General features: G+C 45.0%; 1 protein-coding gene across 4 annotated transcripts in view; it reads left to right on the forward strand.

Annotated features, from left to right (window-relative positions):
• The window catches only part of PAM (peptidylglycine alpha-amidating monooxygenase), a 1,287,650-nt gene that overhangs the window by 371,287 nt on the left and 893,942 nt on the right, over positions 1 to 22,421 (forward strand). For all 4 annotated transcript variants that reach the window (XM_069625460.1, XM_069625461.1, XM_069625463.1 and 1 more), the window contains one exon: positions 4,018 to 4,105. In XM_069625460.1, coding sequence (XP_069481561.1) covers positions 4,018 to 4,105 — 88 coding nt within the window. The remainder of the gene's footprint in view (positions 1 to 4,017; positions 4,106 to 22,421) is intronic.

The raw sequence follows: 22,421 nt of genomic DNA on the forward strand, positions 1-22,421 counted from the left end.
TTCAACTCCCACTGCAGAAGCGGCAGAGGGAGGTAACTTACTAGCACCTGTATTGATGACACCGCATTGAGTAGATAATGTTGTTTGTACAACAGGAAGGGATTGTTTTATTTGTATATTATCAGGCTTAGATGTTAACGTATGTACCAACTCATTCAAGGGATCATACATAAGAGGCGACATAGGAACCTCCTTTAAAGCAACTTGAGAAGATGGAAAATTGGCTGGCAAGGCTTTAACAACAGGGGATTTGCCGGCCGTAGCGACTAATTCGCTATTCGTAATCACATCGCAAATATCTGGAGGGGCAGCAGCACTGTGAACAGCAATTTCCGTCACCGCCAGAGCTTTTTTGTTTCTTTGTGTAGCTTTGGTTGAGACAGATTTTGTTTTTTTGCTGTTCACTAGTAAGGATCCAATTTTTTGTGAGTTTTGGTTGACGCCCCCCTTTTGTTTACAGGCTGCAGATTGAACATCACTCTTCACAGGAGAAGCAACACTGATCCAGGACTCATTGTTTTTTGAAGTCACAATTTCCTCCACACATTCAATCAGACGGATAATTTTAGAAAATTTTGGCAAAACTGAGGTAGAAGTCAGAGGGTTTCGAGTCAAACTTTCTAGATGTGAGAGACATTGCGTAATGGGTACCCCAGAGTGTTCATTTAAACCTTGATAAGATAACAAATGAGATTCAAGATGGACTACTCTTTGTTCCAGGTTTCCTAATGAAAGACTTTTAGAGCATTTAAGTGAGGTGTCTTTCATCCAATCACTTATATGGTCTAGCTTAACAGTTTGTACAGCTATCTTCTGGTCTAAAGAGTCGAAAAGCTTAAATAGAGTGGACATAGTAGTGTTAATGGCCCTGATTTCTAATAAGGCAGGATTAGCCGAGGTAGCAAAAGATTGTTGTTTCCTGTCAGTAGTTTGACAGCGGCGGGGGTAGGATGTAAAAAAGACACCTCCTCATCCAGTCTTATTGAATCCATGGAGCACGGTTGTGCATAGTCAGTCATTATTGAAGCTCTTGAACTTTCGAAGTCCCTGCATTCAGGAGAATTTTGACAGGGAGGTGATATGGATTTATTTGGACTGACATATCCCACGTCTTCGATAATTACTGAGGCCAATGAGACGTTCTTAGTCGGAATATCTCGCGCTACATTATGGCTTTCAATTGTTGTGTCTTCAATATGAAGAGTCGACTCTTCTAAAACAGTAGCAAAGGTTTGAACGGGTTTAATAGGTTTAATAGGAGAATGAGGTACAGTTATTAAAGTTTGATCCGAAATAGTAGAACTCAAAGGGAGAGTGGAAGCCTCATTGTTTAGGGTAGGATATTGATTTGGAGTTACACTACCTGGACAACAATTAGGTAGCGTTGGATTCGAAGAAACCTTCACAAGAAATGCCAAGTCAATCGGATCAGACATTGCTATACCACCTGACTTTATCTCATAAAACTTTTGAATGTCAGGTTGAGTGGGAGTTTTATTAATTGGGGTTAAAATAATATTTTTCTTAGAAATACGAGTTCGACTTTTGGTCTTTTCCTGTGATTTTGGGATATTTTGGTTCACGGGCGTCTTGGAAAGCAGAGCTAGATCCGGTAGATTAGGCATTGAACTTGGAGAGGTAACCATGGGGTCTCTAGTGATCTCCGATGGCATACCTGTTTTCAGGGTAAACATGAAATGATTTATATCGAAACGTAAAGATTGATACAATTTTCTCCTTTGATAAAATGCAGGGCACCAAACTCAAATATTAATAGCGATAAGAACTGATAAAATTTCAAACACTCATCAATTCGGAATTTAAGCGATTTATGTTAGTAGGTGCGGCGGCAATAAACAGTACCTGAGGCAGTATTGTAAAATGCCACCATCCGCCAAACAGCCGCACAACAGCCGGTGGGCTTGACGCCACAGGGCTTATCGCCGCAAGGGTGGCTCTGGCGCAGCTTTGAGTGCGCTGCCGGGTCACGTTATCGCCCACGTGATGTGGGCTAACTCCGCCTCCACCAGGAAGCGAAACGGTGCAGGCAAGAGCAAAGCTCGCAGTGCCTGTAGCGGTTTGGAAGCAGGAAGCAGCAGGTCCAAAGTTCCTGAGAGCAGAGAGGGATGACAGGAGTCCGCTCCTGTAGCACGCCAAATTCTGGTGGGCAGAAACAAATACCCACACAGGGTTGGCACGCTAGATCAAAGAGTGCTTTGCGTACTTTCATGAAGAAGAAATCTATATCCACTGTTGTTCCCTGTGACTGATCATACAGGTTGCTCACTATCAATTGGACAGAGCGAGGTGCTGCTTCCTAAGTAATGTACCACCAATCTCCATCCCAGGTCCACCATGGGACTGTTCAACTGTGATGAGGATAATGTTTACCAATTACATAGTGCACACAGCAAACCAAGTTGTATTTTGGTGTTTGGCAATGGGTACTATTGTTTCCCAACTGAATGGTACTCAATTTATTGAACACAGAATGATCAAGGGCTGAGTCAGCCCTGCCGAGATTCAAACCTTTGACTGCGGGTTTTACGCAGATTCATGAGGTGAGTACTCCGCTTTCTAGGCTCTGTTTGTGAGCACTTGTGCACTTTCTCCAGCCATGCTACAATGACATATGGGAGAGATTTCTACCAGGGAGCCAGTGCTTAATGAGTGGGATTGTTTGACAGGGCCCAGCCCTTATTACTGAGCCCAGTTTGATTCTGTTTTTGTATTTTGGCAACTTTATTATTTCAATTGTTAGTCAGTTGCAGTAAAACAACCAGCAACAACAGTGTGACCTAGGTCGGCAGGTTATGGCTAATTATCCATTTTCATGAATAAGAATGAGTTGGAAGGTGGCAGTGCTGGTCACTCATGTACACTTCTCCACTCAGCCGGCATGACATTGGTGCACCTGTTCTACCTTAATAACCAGCAGCACTGCCACATCAGGGTGAATTGGCAACAACAGGAACGTCACCAGGGAGCATCCCCAACACAGGGACATGGTCAGTGAAAATGCCAATGTCGAAGAGGAGGGCCTGTCATGAGTGAAAACCAATACAAGATGACCTTACTGCAATGTTTAACAGGAAATGTCATGAGTGCAGAAATGATTTTACCTGTATTTCTCCATCGATTGCCGTGGGAGGAAAGCATGTTTGCTCTTTTGTCTGTGGTTAGATGGTCAACAGGTTCCACTTGCCACTGATAGAAATAGAGCAGAATGTTAACGATGATGTGTTTTAAAGAAATACTTCAATATTTGTTATTTTGAGCCACCACAACTGTTATGTCGACACTGCCAGAGTCAGAACATTTATCACCTTCAATTAACTGGTGGGAGTTGCAGCTTTAACCCCAAATATGTTGACACTGACGGAGCAGACCTGGGTGATGTTCACCTCGGTGTGTTACAGACGGGTTGGAAAATATTTGGGGCCTTGCACTTATTTACTTACAAATTAAGCACAGTAATGGCCGAGGTCTCTGTATAGCATGGATTTGCAAAGTGTTTTCCAGAGTTGAGATTTGAAATGTGCTTTATCTTTTCCTTGGAGGTATCTGGAAGACACTACACTGGCCCCAGGTGCACGGTGTCTTATGTAGATCTATCCAGGGGAAGTGGCTGCCTGGCCGGCTTCATGGGCCTCTGACTTCCAGTCTGTGCGCATAATCACTTTATTAGGAAACCGATGGAGCATCAAGTCGGTCTTGGCAGCCTGCTCTCGCTCGCATGCTGTTAGGTTATTTGGTTTAGAAATGTTTGAGCATATGTTTCTTATAAATCATTTCATTTGGCAGCAGAGCTGATAGCAGGCCCTCTATCATCCAGTATTTTGGCGTGGTTTAATCGGTCTGGCGAGGTCATGAGCCGCTTTGTGTGTGGAGATGATGACATTACAGGAAACGCTGCATTTCGGGACTCTCCCGGAGAACGTGCTCATTATAATGTGTTGTAGATGCACGGGGCAAGCTAGATGAAAGCACTAAATGTTTTTTTATTTCTTTTTACAGTGGACTTCAAGCCTCACGCTAACATGAACACGGTCCACCACATGTTGCTCTTCGGGTGCAACATGCCTTCTTCAAATGAAGATTACTGGTAAGAGTCACGGAATGTGTCATTCTGAACTCATATCTAGTTGGTGTACAGAAGCTACTTCACCGTTTTAAGTGTATTGTGAGTTTGCATTTTTTATTTTCTTTCTGAAGAGTTGAGAATTATTGCTGTGTCAATGATTCTTGTCATGCAGCAAAGTGCTGAGGGTTTTGCATGAATATGCAATTTTTCTGCGCAGATATAAAGATAGGTAGCTCGTCAGGATCGGACTAGGACAAGAAAACGGCCCTCAAACCATCATCCATGAATCGCGTCAATTCACGACTTCAAAGAAAATGCTACTTAAGGAGGGTTAATGGTGTAAGTATCTGGGCCTATAATAAGTGTCTGGCAAATGCCTAATACTTATATGCACAAGCCAAAACCGTTGGCTTTCAAGGCAACTTTGGTGAGAGTCTGAGACCCCCTTGCCTCCCCTGGTTGGCAAAGTGCCTAGCAGTACCGCACGGTCTTTAACCTTAACAAGCTAAGTGACTGTGCATTCACATAATTGAAGAAAGTGCCCCAGGCCGGGTAGTAGCTGTGCATGCCATGGAGCCACATGAGCTGGCTAGGACACCGAGCGACCCTGGACACGGTCTATGGTGGGTATGCAAAACTAAAACCAATTGGGTTCATGATCTTGTAGCCCAATCACTTCTCGGAACCTGCGTTCCACCCAAACCTGGCACTATTTAGTGCAGCGCCCTTGCTCACAGAACCACGTGGTTGAAACCAGCTCTAACTACAGCATCACTATTACATCATACCATACACTATTATGGGAGACTCCAACCACCCATCAGACCCTGCACACTCGACGGTCCTCTGCTGTGTTGAGCCATTCATACAAACCTACCTGAAACAATCCTTCCTGCATGGCACCACAGGCTGGTGATTGACTATACATGGACGCCACCAGTGTAGCCAGCCCACACCTACGTAAACCGCATTCAAGAGTCCTAGCACACAGTTTCTTATACCAAGAACAGTGGACCACCAGGTAGAAACTCTAACATGGCAGAGCACAACAGATCAAATTAAAAGTAGTGCTGCGTAAGTGCCTGCAGTCAATTTACCCCCCATCTCTTGCTCTTTACCTGGCACCCCAACACAGGAGCCCCGGCCAACTCAGGTTCACAACCGAATTGAGATCTCCGGAGGCTCGGCTGGCCTGCACTACTCTGCCCGTTGCAGTCGATATGAGAAAGAAATAGGCTGCATCAGAGGCTGTGGTGTGCCAATGCAGATAAAAAGAAAATCATGTTTTTTCAAAAACATTCACAGACGATCTACAAACATGGTCATAATGTGGAAAGCAAAACTACAGTACCCAGATGCCACACTCACTGCTGGCTGGCTAAAGCCAGCCCTGTTGTAAAGTTTCCTCCTGACAGGGCAAGTTGTATTGTCCATGGAGAAGTAAAGCGAGCACAGCACTGCGTCATGACTGCCTCTGTTTGTACCACTATGCTGGCTGGCATATTTTTAACTAAACTGTGTTAAACCCTGTGGCTATTGCTAATTGCTAATATCTTCCACAGCATTTTGAACTGCCCCTGAAATTACCCAGCCGAGCCCCTTGTTTTTTTATTTTTTTATTTTACTTACCTGTTTGCACTGCACTGACGTCACTGAGCATGCCGCCGCCGGCCTGGGCCGTGTCCACTAGTCCTCTCCTCGGCTGACTGGGCCATGCGCAGGCTGCCTCTTCCTGCCTGCCTTGCACTGTCTGGTGGGCACTGTCTGCAGCAGCCAGCTGGCAGGAAGCTCCTGTCAACCCTCAGCGATTCGGTGATACAGGCGAATAATAGGTCTGGTTGCACGCACCAGCACGCATGTGTTTTCTTTTGGCCAGGGCCCAGGCCAAGAGTTCGGGAGGCGGTCCGTGTCTGTGGCTATCCACCTGCTCTGAGGAGTCCTCCTGTGCTGTGTCCTGCCTTTTGCTGGGGCACCAGCCCACCGCACCCAGACTCAGCAGCCAGGCTCACACACGTCATCACTGACCCACCCACCCCAGAACAAATTGTTGCAACTTGCAAGCAAAAGCAACTTGCAAATGCAAAGTGTCAGTTTCACAACAATGCGAGGAGCGAGCGAGCACGGACCTGGGGCTGACTGCCTCGGCCCGACTGACTGCCTGGCGCCACGCCAGCGGATGGCTTTGCTGAGTTGGCTCAGCGGGAGGGGAAGCTGCCAGGGCCCAGGTACTGTCTGCCAGTCCAGCATGGCCTGCGAGCTGGCTCCTGGAGGGCTGCAGCAGCCCAGGGGCAACTTCATTTCTTATTGGTCTTTCTAACAAAGCCAATTAGATGCCACAATCAGTCATGCATCGGGGAGGTGAAAGGAAATTAAAGTGAAAAGATAGACAGCAGCTAGGTGTGGAAAATATGCAAAAAATATAACTTGAAAATCATAAAAAGACTTCGTTTTCATCCAATAATTGTACACATCCCTGCAACTCCATGGAACACTCTTTATCTAGAGTTAGTTTTACCCAACTCAGTGGAACTACTGCAGACGATCTTGATACTGGCCGCATTAAACACTGATGCACGAAGACTGGAAAAGAGATCATGTAGTCAACTGTAGTGAGGACGGAAGCAAAATCACAAAATCAGTTGGTACCTTTGGGAGAAAAGAGCATGTGGGGTTTAGGGGGATTACACAGCTCACATTCATGAGGATCGGATTTGTGGTTTTAAAAGGAGATGGCAACATTACTAAATACCCAAATATGACATGTATCCGAAAAGGTTCTAACAATTCCTTTTTTTCAGAAGCCTTTACGCCTGCGGTAGTGGCGTTGCACTCTTTAGACGTTAAAAGGGCATTCACACAACTCTTCATAGATTTTGGCCCTGCAAATAAGGGGAATGCTATATTCAAACAGGGGTTGTCCAGATGGGTCACGTCGGTTATTTCATTCTGCCGCACGAAAGCGGCCAGAACATTCAAAGGCACACCCTCGGCTCAGTCCACAAGAGCCACGGCTACGTCAGCTGCCCTATGGGCACGGGTACCGCCCATTTCCATTTGCAAGGTGCCAACCTGGAGGGTGCCCAAGACGTTTACCAAGCGCTACTGCTTGGAGAAATAGCACGTAGCGGATGTTCAGAAAAGAAGAGCCCTTATGAAGCGTTTGTTCCAATAAGGTAAGAGATCTGTTTACCTGCTTATACCCGCTTAATACAATACTGCTATGTAATCTATTCACAGCATATGAATCTATGAAATATCCAATGCTGGAGAAGGAGTAAGTTGCTTACCTGTAACTCCTGTTCTCCAGCATTGGTATCTTTGAATCTATGTGAACAGTGCGCCGCCCGTAATTCCACCGACTAAAATTACAGTGCGGCACAGTGATCAGATAGACCACTGTGGTGCGCATCTCGTTACTCCACTCCCCCTGGCCACTTACCTTAAAGGCGGCACACACGGAAGTGTGCCGCTGTCTTCGCTTGATCCCTGCGGCGTCAGTTCCCACCTACTTACGTGGGTCGCTGCAGTGTGCCTTTTTTTTTAATGCAAACTTTCTTTATCCCCGCTATCCATTTAATGAAAGCGGGGGACACCCCTGCAATCCCTACTTCCCTTACTCGCAGTAATGTGGGGTCCGTATTTTGTAATGCGCAAAGGTGCTGTTTTTGTACCAGGAGACCTTATGTGGTTGCAGTACTGGTACTATTCTGGATCTTTCATAGATTCACATGCGCCCTTCTTCCACCACAGCCAGGTAAAAGCCCTCCGATGCCAAAACGAAGTCCAGCATGACTGGTCAGAATCTGAAGAAGGGCTAGGGAGGAGGAGCTTACTACTCATGTCCCATTGGATGGGCCTAAAGCACCCATAATGAGGGTGACAGCAGGCAAATTGCACATAACATTTCGTTTAAAAGTAATATCCAAAAGGGTACTGAGGATTCACAGCTTGTGAATCTATGAAAGATACCAATGCTTGCAAACCAGAGTTACAGGTAAGCAACTTACTCCATCTCCCCCTTGTATTTTATTGTATTTATTTGCATAGCGCTCCAAGCCCTGAGGCAACTGGGCACATTTCTTGGTACAGGAGTTACTGTTTACCGTATTTACAGTTAGTCATATTCATGAACAACGTTTGTCCACTTAGCAGGTAATATGGTTATTAAGGTCATATAAACCCTGTATATACATCAAAAATATTTACACATATGGTTAAGGTCATATAAATCCCATATATACATAAAAAATATTTACACAGAAGTGCTAGAGTAACGTGGGAGTTCACCAGCGTAAATTGTATGGCAGGGTCAGCAGGATTAATTTTCATTCATCATGAGCCAGGATTTGGCTTCTTTCCAGAGTCTGTTGAATGACGGTTCTAGTCTAATGTATGGTGGTAGTGTGTTCCAAGTTTTGGCTGCAAGGACTGGGAAGCTTTTTCCTCCTGCTGTTTGCAGTTTAAACCTAGGAATGATCAGGTAGTTGGATAGGGATGATCTGGTTTGTCTGACTGAGGTGTTCAGATTGAATTTGTTACATAGGTATGTTGGTGCTTGGTTGTGTATACATTTGTGTGAGAGTGAGGGTCTTGAGCTTCACTCATGGATTCATTGAAAGCCAATTAATATTGCGCCTCAGCTCTGAGATGGTGTTGCTTTCTCAGGAAGTTGGTGGCTGCTCTGAGTGCATTGATTTGGTAGATTTGAAGTTTGTGCAAGTTATATTGACTGGTGCCTAGGTATAGCGCATTGCAGTAGTCTCATTTGGTTATTACTAATGCTCTGGCCAGGGTGATGCAGTTGGCAAGTGTCAGGAAGGGTCTGCAGGCATTGATGAACTTACATGTATAAGCAGTGGTGGATGCTGTGGCGTTGATTTGTCTTCCTAGTGAGAGAGTAGAGTCGATGTACATACCTAGTGTTTTGACGTCTTTTGAGACTTTGATGTTATTGCCGTCGATGTTGAAGGTGTTGAATTTGTTGTCCAGTTTGTTAATTTTAGATTGAGTGGCTACTAGGAGAAGCTCAGTCTTGTCGTCATTAAGGCAGAGGCCAAGTTGAGCCATCCAAGCTTGGATGATGAGATAAATGCCATTGAGTCGTTGTGTGTCTGTCGTGGTTACCAGTGATGTGGATGAGGACTTGTGTGTCATCAGCGTAGTTAGTATATGAGATGCCTAGTTGGTCAATTATATCGAATAGTGGTTTTGTGAAACTGTATAGTGTTGAGGAGACACATGAGCCTTGTGGGACCCCACAAGTGACTGTTGACGGAGAAGCCGGCTGTTGGTGCAAATACTCTGGTCGTTCTGTTGTTCAGGAATGATTGAATCCATGCAATGCCATCATTAGAGAAGTGTGCTGCTGAAGAGAGGTGGTTACAGAGGGTTTAATGGTCAACGAGGTCAAATGCAGCTGATATGTCTAGTAAGAGGAGGAGGGCAAGGTTGCCCGAGTCTTTAATCTGTTCAATTTGGATTACTAGATCTACAAGGGCCGTCTCTGTGCCATGTCTTGGGCGGAATGCAGATTGTCGTAGTCCTAGCAAGTTGTTGTTTTCTAGGTGTCGCTGGATTTGCAGGTAGGCTGCTCGGTCAATTATCTTCAGGGGGAAGGGTACCTTGGTGATTGGCCTGTAGTTTGACAGTTTGTTTGGGTCTAAGGTGGGTTTCTTGAGGAGAGGCATGACCCATGCATCCTTAAGATTGGCAGGAATGGTGTTGGATTTGAAGGTGGAGTTGATTATTGAAGTAATGAAGAGAGCAATCTCTTTAGTTGTCTCTTTTATAATAGGTGCAGTCAGTGGAGTAGGTTCTAAAGGTTAGGGAAAATTGTAAGGTTCACCTTTTTGGACTCAATGTTACGTCGTAGTAGTTCAATTTTATCTGATAATGCTTTCTGGATATTCCGACACCAGGTGGCGTCTTTAGTACAGATTGGCGGTGGTGTAGGTGATTCAAGCTCTCTAAGTATAGTGAATAGTTCCCTGGTGTTGGATTTTGCGTTTTGAATACGCTCATTATAGGAATGCGACTTGGCTAGGAAGATAGCGGATTTGTACGTCGATGCCGCTGAAAGGAAGTTTTCTTTGTTCAGGGGCCAGAGGAGGTTTTTCCAGGTTGTTTCGGCCGCTCTTTTGATTTTTCGTAGTGATCTCAAGTGTGGTGTGTACCAAGTATTTAGATGGGCAAGGGGTTTAGCTTTACGAAGTTTTATAGGTGCTATTTTGTCAATGACATTTAGAATGGAGGTATTGTAGAGGTTAACCAGCTGCATAGGGTCATTGGTTAGATTGGTGTCTGTGACCACCTGTAAGATAGGTTTCAGTAGTGGGAGTAGCTTAGAGGCTGTGATATCTCTAGTGTTTCTGGCTGGTCTAGGAGAGGCTATAGATTTGTCTTGCGTAAGGTTGTTTCTTGGAATGGAGAAGAGGATGGCATGATGGTCAGTCTAAGCGAGCGACTGGTTGGCGGTAATGGTGGTATTGCAGTTACAGTTGGCTATCCAGTCTAGCTGTCTCCCTTTGGAGTGCATGGGTTGCGTGAGTCTTTAGGTGAAGCTAGAGGCCTAAGTTAAAGTCTCCAAGTAGGAGGGTTGGTTTGCAGTTATTGGAGAGCAATAGCATGATCTCTTATTCGAAGGAAGTGAGAGGGCCCGGGGATCTGTAGATCAGATGAGCTGTGATGGTTTGTGAATGTGATAATGGTATTTTGAATGATAGATGCTCTGTGGAAGGGAGAGTTGGGCTAGGGATTTGTCTGAGACCTAAGGAGGATTTGGTGATAATGGCGACCTCTCCACCTTTAAAGGATATTCTGTCTTTTCTTAGGATAGTGTATTGGTCTGGTATGGCTAACGAGAGGAGTGGGCCTGCGGCTGGGTGGAGCCATGTCTCGGTGATAGCTAGGAGGTCTAGGCCATTGGATAGTAGGTCATTGATATCCAGTGCATGGGCTGTTACTGACCTGGCGTTAATGAGGCCTCCTTTCACAGTCTCATTGATGCTATTTGCGGGCAGTTGGTGGCTAGCGTTTTTGTTTGGGGTGTTCAGTGAAGGCTGATGGTTATTAGGGAGGTTGGTCTGGACTTGGTCTGCATTATGGGGTTGCTTAAGGGAGTGGTTGGCATGTGCCTTGGTGTTTCTTTTGTTGCGTCTATGACCTAATCTTGAGTTCCTGATTATGGTAGGGCATGGTATATTCGGTGTGGGTTTCCTGGCAAATAGGTTGATCCATTCTTGCGGTGTAAGGTGATTGTGGGCCATTTCGGTTGTAGGATTTATACTCGTTTGTTCAAGGTGTGGAAGGAATGAGGTAGGTTTGATGTTGGCTGAGCATGGTAACGTGGTAGCCATGGACACTGCGGCTACAATCTAACTTTCTTTGTAGATGTTTATCGCCAGATTGATTCATTGTTGTGCTGCTGCAGGATTTAAATTCTATTGTGCTTAGGGGTCGCAGCAAGTGATTATGTGTACTAATAAGTTGTACGCAGTCAGGCAGGGTAGTATCCTAGCTGAATTGATGAGTAGAGGGGGGGCCATAGATAAGTTGTAGTGCAGGCTAAATCCAGCAGTCAGCTAGTAGGTAGCTCCTACTAGTGTGCCGTCTAGAAACAGCAGTCAGCTAGTAGGTATTGCTGGGCTAAAGGTGGTGTAGACTAGATTGGTTTAAATGTAGTCAGGGTAGGCAGCGCTGGGCTAAATGCAATTCACAACTAACTCAGGTAATGAGCAATGTTAGTCTAGATGCAATTAAGGTGGGCTAAATGCGGTACACAGTTAACTCAGACAGTGAGCAGTGTTAGGCTAGATGCAATCAAGGTAGTCAGTGCTAGGCTAATGCAGTACACAGTTAACTCAGGCAGTGAACAGTGTTAGGCTAGATGCAATCAAGGTAGGCAGTGCTGGGCTAAATGCAGTACATAGTTAACTCGGAGTGAGCGGGAAGTACTATTAGAATAGGCTAGTTTGATATCGGCATGGACAAATTCAACAAGCTGGATTCACAGTGCAGTCATAAGCAAATAAAAGGCAGGTAGGGTGAAGTGTCTCAGCGGGGGCAGTGTTGCCACACCGGTTAGATATGCGGTGAAGTACAACTATTGGCTTTAGTGATGCTTGTTTTTAACAGGATGTTAGTGCAAAATGCAACAATGGCCTATGGTGTGCAAACGGTAAAAGCTGTACATTACTAATCAACAGGAGTAAAAAAACATTTTCCATCAAATATTCGCCCCCGCCAGCACTTACAAGATTGAGCAGGACAATGAGAAACAGCTTGCCCCCTCGGATACTCTTGTCCCGTTCCCTGGGTGCTCCAGGGCATTCATTATATGAGATTATGGGAGTACAAATACCTGCAGGTCTGTCGGGACAGCACCCTGTACTGGTGCCGGCGTAGATAGTTTTAGAAGGAAATCCTGTTAAGGTGGATGCAGAGAAACATGGCAAGGCGCACAGCGCCTCGGACAGCTTCAGGCAGGCTATCTGGCCTTAAGAAGAGCAGGGGGAGACAGGACCGGCTTGCGCCTTCCGGTGCGGATGTGGGGTAGATAAGAGTGTCGGGCCCAATCAGAACGCAGAGCCTAACAAGCTCAGTTGCTAGGCAACGTGTACACAGCTGATGGCGGCGACCATTTTAACGCTATTCTCGTGGCATGGCAAAGTGAAACGATTCTCAGTAAATACTGCAGGCAAGGGTTGATCTGGAATATGGCCAGTGGAGAATGGCTCTGGTGGATGAACAATGCTAAATCCAGCACTTTTAGTATGGAAGGTATGCTTACCCAAGCGCCTGTCGCAGGGGTGGGGGCACGCTTATCCTGAAGCTGCCGCTTGCTGGAGGGAAGGTGAGTCTGCTACGTGGTATTCCCCCTAGGGGTGGCAGTAAGCATGACCTCACAAGGAGAAACTCCACTCTTGGGGATAAGGACTGTCATTCCTGCAACAAACTCCCTAAAATCCTCTCTTGTGAACCATCAATAACATCCACGCTTCAGAGAAGTTCTTCAGAGCATGCCACTGTTTGGTATTGTAATATTAGCCCTAACGTTCATCTTGAAAACATGTTCTGCCAAAACCACTGAGACAAAGAAGAGAAATTAGCAAGTAATACAGATCTCTCCATGGAGTAAAGTCAACCAAACTGTGACAAAGAAGCCCAGATGAGTAATAGAGAAAACTCATCAAAGAGAGAGAAAATACTTTGATGTTACGCTGTTTAGGGATGATTCCCTTAACTGATTTTTTTGAGGGCCGTCGAAGTTTGAAAGTCCAAAGTAAAAATCTGTCTGCGTCTAAACCTATGCTTCCCCTCCCTCTTTTGACAAAATGTTTTAGGAAGTCTCTTAAAAGAAAGAATATAGTGGTTCATCAAAAAATAGGAAACCAAGATTGGTTTCAGGTTGTCTTTTCACCAGGTGTGGGTTGGTCAGCTTCACAAAAATGTGTTCAATCAAAAGGGGCTGTTTTGTAAGACCTTCACAGATCTTGCAGAGGTTTTACACTTTCAATGTCTTAAGTTCCTTGATTCCCTTCCCCAACCTTTAGCACTTCCAAGTTCAAGGTGCAACCAAAAGACATATGCAGAGTTCCTCTCCATGCTTCTGAGGGTTCCCTTCCCCAAGCTTAGGCCCCTCTTGGATTCAAACAGAAGGTCAGCTTGTCAGGATGTAACATTCCTTTTTTATATACAATTCTTTCATACACATTTCACTTATGGGGTACAATCGGAGCCTTTCAAAAACACCAGGTTCTTTGCTCCTTCTAGGCCTGACTATTCAGATCTGTAACCCCTCTATTTATTCCTTGCTCTTCCTTTTTAACCTTTCAGTGCTTCCTGCACCCCTTCTTGTTCTCCTTTGTTCCCACATCTCGTGCACACTTGTACCTTCCTTGCTCTCTTGTGCACACTTGCACATTTCTTGCTTTTGCGTGCACACTTGCACCGTCTTAATGTCTTGCACTGTCTTTGCTTTCTCGTGTACACTTGCGCTTTCTTTGCTTTCTCGTCTAAATGTGTGCTATCCTTGCTTTCTCATGCATACTTGCACCTTCTTAATGTGTTTACTTTTCGTCTGCGCCACTAGCACCTTTTCGTTCTTTTGCTTGTCTTATCTATACTCTTACGCTTTCTTGCTTTTCCATATTCCCTTTCAATTTTCCGCTCCTTGCCACTCTGCAAGCTTTCTCTCGCTTCTTTCACCTTTTCGCTTCGTGCTGCTTTACAGGTTTTCTCAAGCTTTTCCACTCCGTGACGCCTTATTAACTGTGCCTCTCTCCCACTCCACTCCAGTCAATTGCACGCTCCCGAGTTTCTCTCTCACTGACATGAAACTCATCGGGCAGCGTTGAATTGATGAGCGGTCCGTCTGGATACACAGGGTTGAGGTCAGGTTCTCACCACCTGCCCCTCAGACAACCTTTGGACAGCCTTAAATTCCAAAGGAACAAGCACTTTTCTGACCGCAAACAGCAGGATGCAGGGTGCCCTGCGCCGGCTGCTTGGAGACACGACTCCCTAGCGACACTGCAGCCCCTTTCAAATACTGGGCCAGTGTCTCTGCATGCCAGTCTCCTCCGGGCTTTGTGTCCTGCTGCTCTCTGCTCCTCGGCCTCTCTGGTCCTGGCAACATCCTCAGCTCGCTATCTCCTCTGTGAAAAACATCTTTTTTCTATAGTTGAACAAACAGTCATGTGGAGTCAGGTGTGAGTGGTCATTATTGAATGCCTGACCCTATTAGTGAGACAACTTGGGTTCTTTCTATAGTAGGTTGCCATTACTTTCCATCATGTTGGTTCCATGGGCAATCTTCACTAATCTTAGTTGCATCTTCCTCGTCTCACTGTTTCTTGTAAATGGGGAGGAGGAGATGGGGTGAGATTGAAAATACCCAATGAAGGCCGACGGAGAGTGGGTTGGGGTATTATTGGGGATGGTGGAATACCATGTCTCGCTCTTGGCTATTCTCCTCCCAATCACTTGTGACCCTCCACTAAGGTGATCCTCCCTCGCTTGTCCACATGCATGGTTAGGATCCAAAAGCAATGGCCCTTTCCTGGGCACCTGAAAGGAAGATCCTGAGGGAGTAGGTGGGAGAATACCATCAAGTTTGTCACAAGAACCCAGAACTTAAACATAAGAATGGAAGAGGGACTCCAGATGCGGTGTGAAGCCTGGGAAGTTCCAACCTGGGACGATCTGGACGCTGCCTACCGAAAGATCCCCAGTCATGAGGACCTGGCCAGTGGGTGTACCGAAGAGGCACAGAGAAAACAGAGAGCTGTGCGGTGCAGGGGAAGAGAACCCAGAGGACAGAAGAACTGATGAGTGAGCGCTGGCGGGACCGTGAAAAGGTGGACTGTCCAGTCCAAAAACAGCGCTGAGACCGCTGCAGCCATGGCTATACAGGGCCAAAGCGAAGAACCAAGAAGAGTCAGTGTGTCTGCAGGAGCCGCTCTGATGCTGAGAGCTATCCCGAAGAGAGATCCGGTGACCCTAACCTGTGAACAATAAGGTAGCGGGAGAGGTGGGAGACCCGGAAAGAGGTATAGGGTGACCCGGAAAGGGGTATAGGGTGCAGGGACACACACAGCATAATCTCCCCAGTGACATGTTAGGTGTTTATCAGAGTGAGAATAACTACAAGACTCGGCCTACTCATCCCAATGGCACAATCAGTGGTTATAAGAGTGTGAATTACGACAAGACTTAGCCTACTCGTCGTAGTGAAACGTGCTTCTAAGAGCAAAAATAACTGCGTGACTCGACTCGGCATACTCGTCCCAGTAAAACAACAAGTGTTCATAAGTGTAAGAATAACTATGGGACTCAACTTGTCCCAGTGAGGGGACAAGAATCTTTAAGAAACAGAATAAATGCAGTGTTCATTTGCAGCTGGGCACAACTAGAGATTATGCTGATAGGGGGATCTGAGTTAAGGTGCTGATGAAGGGTTGCCCCTTAATATTATGTTTGATCAATGGTCCCTACAAGGGGACAGGGCACCGTGTGCACTGACTTGTGGGCTACTTCACAGCAGGGTAATTGTTGGCAGGTTGGCTCTCAATGCTATCTGATCAAGTGGTTTGTTCACACACTGAATGTTTAGTTCTATGTAGACTTCCCCCACTCCCAGTTCTATGCAAGAGTGAATAGTCTGTGGCCCCAACAAAATGGCTTGCCACTTACCCGTTGGTACCTGTCATGATTGCCCACCTTGCCTTAATGGGATCATGTCCTGTACTGGTTCATGCTGATGCTGCCTTACGGCGTATTCTATTGGCAGTGCGCAAACCGATGCAGTAATTATTTATTGCCAATAATGTGCCAAGAATTTCTTTAGGACCCTCCGTGCTCCCAAAAAAAACATTAAGTGGTATTTAAATCATATTAAGTTCAGACCAATGTTACTATCCGAATGTGCTTTGAGATGCACAATTTTCAACCGAATTTCCCAGAAATTCTTCAAGAAGGACCTCAACCTACAGACATGTAATGTGGCGTGAGCATTTGCCTGCTGTGCAAGCCAGAGTTCCATTGGGAGCAGATTGGTCCAGAGTTCAGGGGAGCAGCTACAGCGGGAGCTGTAATAATTTATTTAGTAATTGCAGACATGGTAGGTGAGTTGAAGACTCAGTCTCTCCGTTCCTTTTCAATTAGTGCAGGTGTGGAGGTGAAGGACACCTAGGTGGCAGTGGGAAATGGAATTCTTTTTTTTTGAGTAATTATGAATGTTTACGATGAGGGCCATATTGTGCAGTTGCAGACATTATCTGCTATTTCTGTTCGGTTGGATGAACGGGGGAGGCACCTAGAGAATTTTGTAAATATGAATATGTAATTACTGTCAAGGAGTTGGCCCCCTCCCGTTTTCTCACGTAAGGATTTTTGTTGTGGCAGACAAGCTGGCTCTCACATACAGTGGCACACGTGCAGTCATTCATCTATGCACACACGTTGTACTGTTGTATCACCAATTGTGTGTTAGTGTGCAGCAGCATACATGCATGGGGGTTTTAGTTGCCTGTGTGTGCTGCCTCAGCGAAGGTTGAATCGGCAGGTGCCTTCTGTAAGGGTACCTAGATGTCTGATTCTTGTGTGCAGCTGTTGCATGTGTGGTGCGTAAAACACAACATACTAGCATTTCACACAACCAACAACGACACACTACAAGATAAAGCTATAAACACATGCACTTGGGCTTTTCACTGCTGTTTTACATTGGTGGTGGCACCTGGGACTGAACCATATCGTGGCTTCAGGCGATAGCCTGCTTTCCGGGAATACTTGTTCAGTTGAAAGGCAAAAGCAGGTCCTCGCCATTTTCTTTTTTTTTTTTACCTATTACTCTGGCATGCATACATCCCCTGGCGGTTTCTCCATGTACCAGCATTTAGAACTGAATCCTAAGAGCCTACTTAACCGCCAGAGATTTGCATTTTAGTATGACTGAAAATTGTCTATTTCTGCTCTAGAAGTATCGCAAAATGTAAATTCAGCTACGATAACTCATTTGAATTAATGAGTGTGTGTTTGTTCAAGCACCTAATGCAAGATGGAGATAGTTGTAAAGGCGCTCTGGGCGATCAGCATATCCTGGCACAGGAAAGGTTCATTAATATTTGAGAAATATCTTCAAAGGGACAGGTTTTCTAGCCCTGCCTAACTGCAAAGAGGTCGGGGATGAAAGTGAATCTTGAGTACTCCAGTGAAAAGGCGTGAACACTAGATGGTGCTTTACTGGCAGTTGGAACCATACACTGATAAGACACTTGGGCGTCAACCTGCTATCCTGTCTCGGAGGCACAGCATATTAATAGACCGAGCTATGGGTCTTGGTAGGTATGCATATTTTTGTTAGTATTCATAATAGTGTTATTAATAATAGCAATAATGTTTCATATACCGTTTCGTGCCAGATTCCTCCCATTTAAAGCGCTGTAACTATAGGTATTTTTACCCACATGTATGGGTAATTGGAATGAGGAGCTGCTGAGTCGGATATGCCGCTATTCACACCCGTGTTGTGCAGTATGAATGCTTATCTCCCGTGACCTATATGAACTGAGTGTTTGCTACCGCTGTTCTACTAGAAATCCGTTTGTGAATTTTAGCCCTTGTGTATCGTTACCATGTTGAGTTAGGCTTTTGAAAAAAAATATATCGTCTTCGGGCAATTCACAATGCAAAGGCTGATAAGGGCAGGTATTGGGTGAAGATTGGTTTTGTATGGATTTCATTATCCAGAAAGTTCATTTCAGTATTGGGTACATGGGGGAGATCTAACTCTCTCACATATTACACATGCAGCATGAAACACAGCTGCAAAAATATATACAATTCTCTCTTACCCAGTGCCAGCTCCTCAAAGTCTGAAATTGTATGACTTTATCCTTCAATTCTCAAAAACCTGTTAGCCTAGATACTCCTCCGAAGGCTTCACTCCTCAACAGCTGTCTCTTTGGTGTGAGCTTGTTTTTCCATTCCACCTTGCCATTCTCCCACCACCTGAGTGACAAGCAGGGTATTGTTCATTTTTATGAACCCATAGAGCACCCAGTCCACTCGTCTTTCAACCAACTGTTGGCGTTCCAATCCCACCACTCAGTTTTCCCCCCTCTAAACTTCCATTAATTCACCACTATCAGGAGATACACCCAGCTTAGGGAGTCGCAGTCCAACCTCCCAGACTGAGTTATATATTTCATAGATGGCAATGTGTGGTGCTTGCACAAAACCAACAAAGCTTCCTAACCAAGCTTTCAGTGATCTGGAAACCATTGTTGCCCAGTGTCAAGGATAGTTCTGCACAATGTAGAGCAAGTGTCTGCAAGCTGCTGCTCTCAAAATGTTTTGGACTATGCTTCCCATGATCCATCACCATTGACTGCAATAGGTGGAATTGATGGACCCTGTAATTGCAGAGACTGGCCCTTCCTATGATTGTCAAAGCAAACTTTTTCTGTTAAGCTATTTCCGAGGCAGATCTTTTATTTGCTGAGGTAGAATTGGCCTCCTAAAACATCTTGTCAATTAAACCAATCCGCAGCCCCAAATACTTGAAGAAAGGATGCTCCATCAATAGAGTCTTTGAGAACACATTGTTTTATCTTTCCTTTTCCTTTTATTCAAATGACGTTTCATGAAATGTTGATCTTAACCTTTTATCTCTTTATTAATGAGTGATACCTTTTGACGAAATTGGTTTTCTAGTCAGCCATTTGACATTTGACCTTGGCAAAGCTTGTCTCCTTTGAGATGTCTTTCGCGTGGCATGTGCAGACTAAGACTCAACTGTTTTCTGGCACTTTTTTGTGCTGAGGGCCCTTATGAACATGTGACTAAAAGAACTGGTTGGATCCTGTAAGGACAAAAAGACAGTTGAAGGTATATGGGGAGTTGACAAGGGAGGCAGAGTCGAGACCCCTCCGGCAGGAATGCACCGACCCAGTTTTCATGTGATACGTGCATTGTCAATGGACTGTCATCGTAAAGGTTTGCAGTGTGTTTTATTAGCAGATGTCTATGCTAAGAGCTCTTGATGATTCTTGTTAAATTTCATATCTGCCTCCTAACAAGTGAACTATGAAGTAGGTCTTGGGTGGTCAGATTTTTGCTCTTGCTTCCCGTAAGGTGAAGATGTATGTGCTTCTTTATCTTGCAAAACAAATAAAGTTGTTTCTAGATTGCGACAACCCTAAACTGATATCTGAGCTTTGTCTCCGCCAAGGACTTCTCCTTATTGTAGGCTCTAGCTGCCAAGCTTCACCGGAAAGTGGATTGACTTTTCCCAGTTGATTTTCATGCCAGCATGGTGTCCAAACACCTTTATTGTTTCCATGGCCTTTGTACCCAATATTTGTGGGTTCCCCAAGTACTTAAGGCCGTCATCTGCATATAAGGCTACAAATTCCTCAGTACCCTGCGTCAAACCAAGCCTTGTTCCTTTGTACCCTTTCAGGCAAAATGTCCCTCACTAGTGCAAGAAGGAGTGTAAATAGAGTACAACTCATCTCATAACCCTTGTCAGTTTCACTTTGTTATAGAGCCCACTTTTAACCTTCGCCATAGGCAGGGTCGAGTTTAGAGAAGCTGTAACAATCAAGTGGTTAAAAAAACCATACTCTGAGTACAAACATGAAGCTCCACTCACAGAGTCTTGAGCCTTTTGTAAATCGAATGATAATATATTGAGCTGGCTGTCTATTTTATCAGACCCATGCAACCTAGAGTCTCTGCGCTTAGAAGACAACTACAGGTCCTAGTTTGATTGGTTTACATAAACAGCCCTGGTGTTTGTCTATCTGAGGAAACCGTAATAGAAAACCTCTTTGAATTGTTGGAGGTTTGTTATTTAGGGAAGGACTTTAAGTTAGATATTCTACCCTTGATACTTTTCACTCAAGGGAAGGACCTTTTTTATATTCTTTATTGCACCATTTGGTTTAGCTATTCTGACAACTCGCTTTCAAGGAATGTTTCACTTAGGAAACCGCAAGTTTACTTTAGGGATTTTAGGCACCTTTTACTTCATGGGTGAAGTACACCTTCAGTTTGCATTATTCATACAGGGATGGACTTATAAATCATTTACATTTGAACACTTTGCTTTATTCTTTAAACCCTGTTTTGGTTACACCTGCTTAATAAAGTATTTTCTTTAAGAAGACCCAAAGTCTGAGACCCTTCTGTTCGCCATGTCGTCACAGAAGCCTCAGTTGGACTTGAGCAACCGTATGTTAGTATATTGAGGAAGGGGACCTCACAATATCTCCATAATGCAAGGTCATGGCGAGTTGCCATGGAGATCTGTCTGGATTTGTCTGGATTTGTAATGCTGCGCCAGCAATGATGGAGACATCAGTGGGAAGAAAGACAAGTTGGCCGGGAGGTGAGAAGCAGAATGTTGAAGGAGAGGAGTGCAGTGTGTGGCAGGTAGTATGCTGAATGCTACTATAGAAGAGTGCAGGAGTGTTCTACAAGGAACGTAGCGATGACTGTGAGACCTAAAATGGCGGGGGTGTCCCAAATGGGAGTAGATGTAAGTAGAGTGCATTGATGCATTTTTGTAAAGGTTGCAGAGAGGGCGTTTGGCTCACCTGCAGTGTGAGTAGCTGCAGAACCTGGTGACTTTGCAAAGTTATTATGAAATTGTTGTATTTTAAAGATCAGTTTGTAATTGCAGTTTGAACGGCTTTCAAGTAAGTTTTAGTCGTGAATGATAGTGACTGAAGTTGAAAGTATGTGTTAGGATATGGTGAGAGGATGTGCTGTTATGAGAGCCTTGCGATTTACATTTTTAGATTTTAACCTTTTTGTAAAGTTTTGTATATTGAAAAGTTGATTTAATTCAAGAACAAAAAAATTAACCTTTTTTGAGGTTTTTCAGGTTGTGGGTTGTGACGAATCTGGGAAATTCATCCCTTATTCCCAGGGGGAGCCACCCTCTTTGAGGCTAGGGAGGTGAGCCTACTAAGCAAAATCCGCTTTAGTGATTTCGGAAAGGTGGACCTCACTGGGTTCAGTAGAACCAGCTGTGACATAGAGCAGCGTTGGCAAGAGAGAGAAACGTGGTTGAGTAGGTGATGAACCGCAATATCACGGCGAGACCAGGACCGAGTAAACCCGTTCCCAGCTGGAGGCACGATCATGCAGAGGAAATGGTGGGCAGGGAGCCCAAGTAATGGCGCCGGGCCCAGCCCACAATGGAGGAACAACTCCTCTGCCGCAACAGCGAAGGATCCGCTGAGGAAGGAAATGCCAGGGAACACTCAGAGAATGCCAGACAGTAGAAGACGGTGAGAAGTCGAGCAAGTGGATATCGCCTCACCGGCTCAGAAAAGATACACGGGTGCTCACGGTGGAGGGAAGGCGAAAGACCAGAGGGTTGAGCAAGGGAAGTGCTGGTAGGATAGCTCAGGGGTAAAGACAATGCATAGCAACACAGGTTTGAATCCCAGGCTCACGCTTAGAAACTGGTCCCCAGCATTAAGCTTGTTATAAAATAACAATTATAATTATAATAAAAAGGATTGCTCAACCTCAGGTCACATGCTCATAGACCCTAAAGAAAGTTTTCGTAAAGAGAACAATGATAAAAGGGCAGAAAACCCAGAGACAATAACGAATCATGGAGTATAGATGTTACGACAAACCAAGCGACGCACATCTAAAAGGAGGTTATCAACAACCCTGTGAGAGAGACCCAAGGGTAGGAAGGGAAGTGAGAAGAATTGCCTCATATCCAGGCCACGCCCTCAGCTGCCCTAGAGAACATTTCCTTAAATAGAACAATTATAAAGGGGCAGAGGAACGATAGATAATAATGAATCCT

The sequence above is a fragment of the Ambystoma mexicanum genome, chromosome 6p, assembly GCF_040938575.1.
Source record: "Ambystoma mexicanum isolate Mex_15411 chromosome 6p, UKY_AmexF1_1, whole genome shotgun sequence".
Classification (NCBI taxonomy): domain Eukaryota; kingdom Metazoa; phylum Chordata; class Amphibia; order Caudata; family Ambystomatidae; genus Ambystoma; species Ambystoma mexicanum.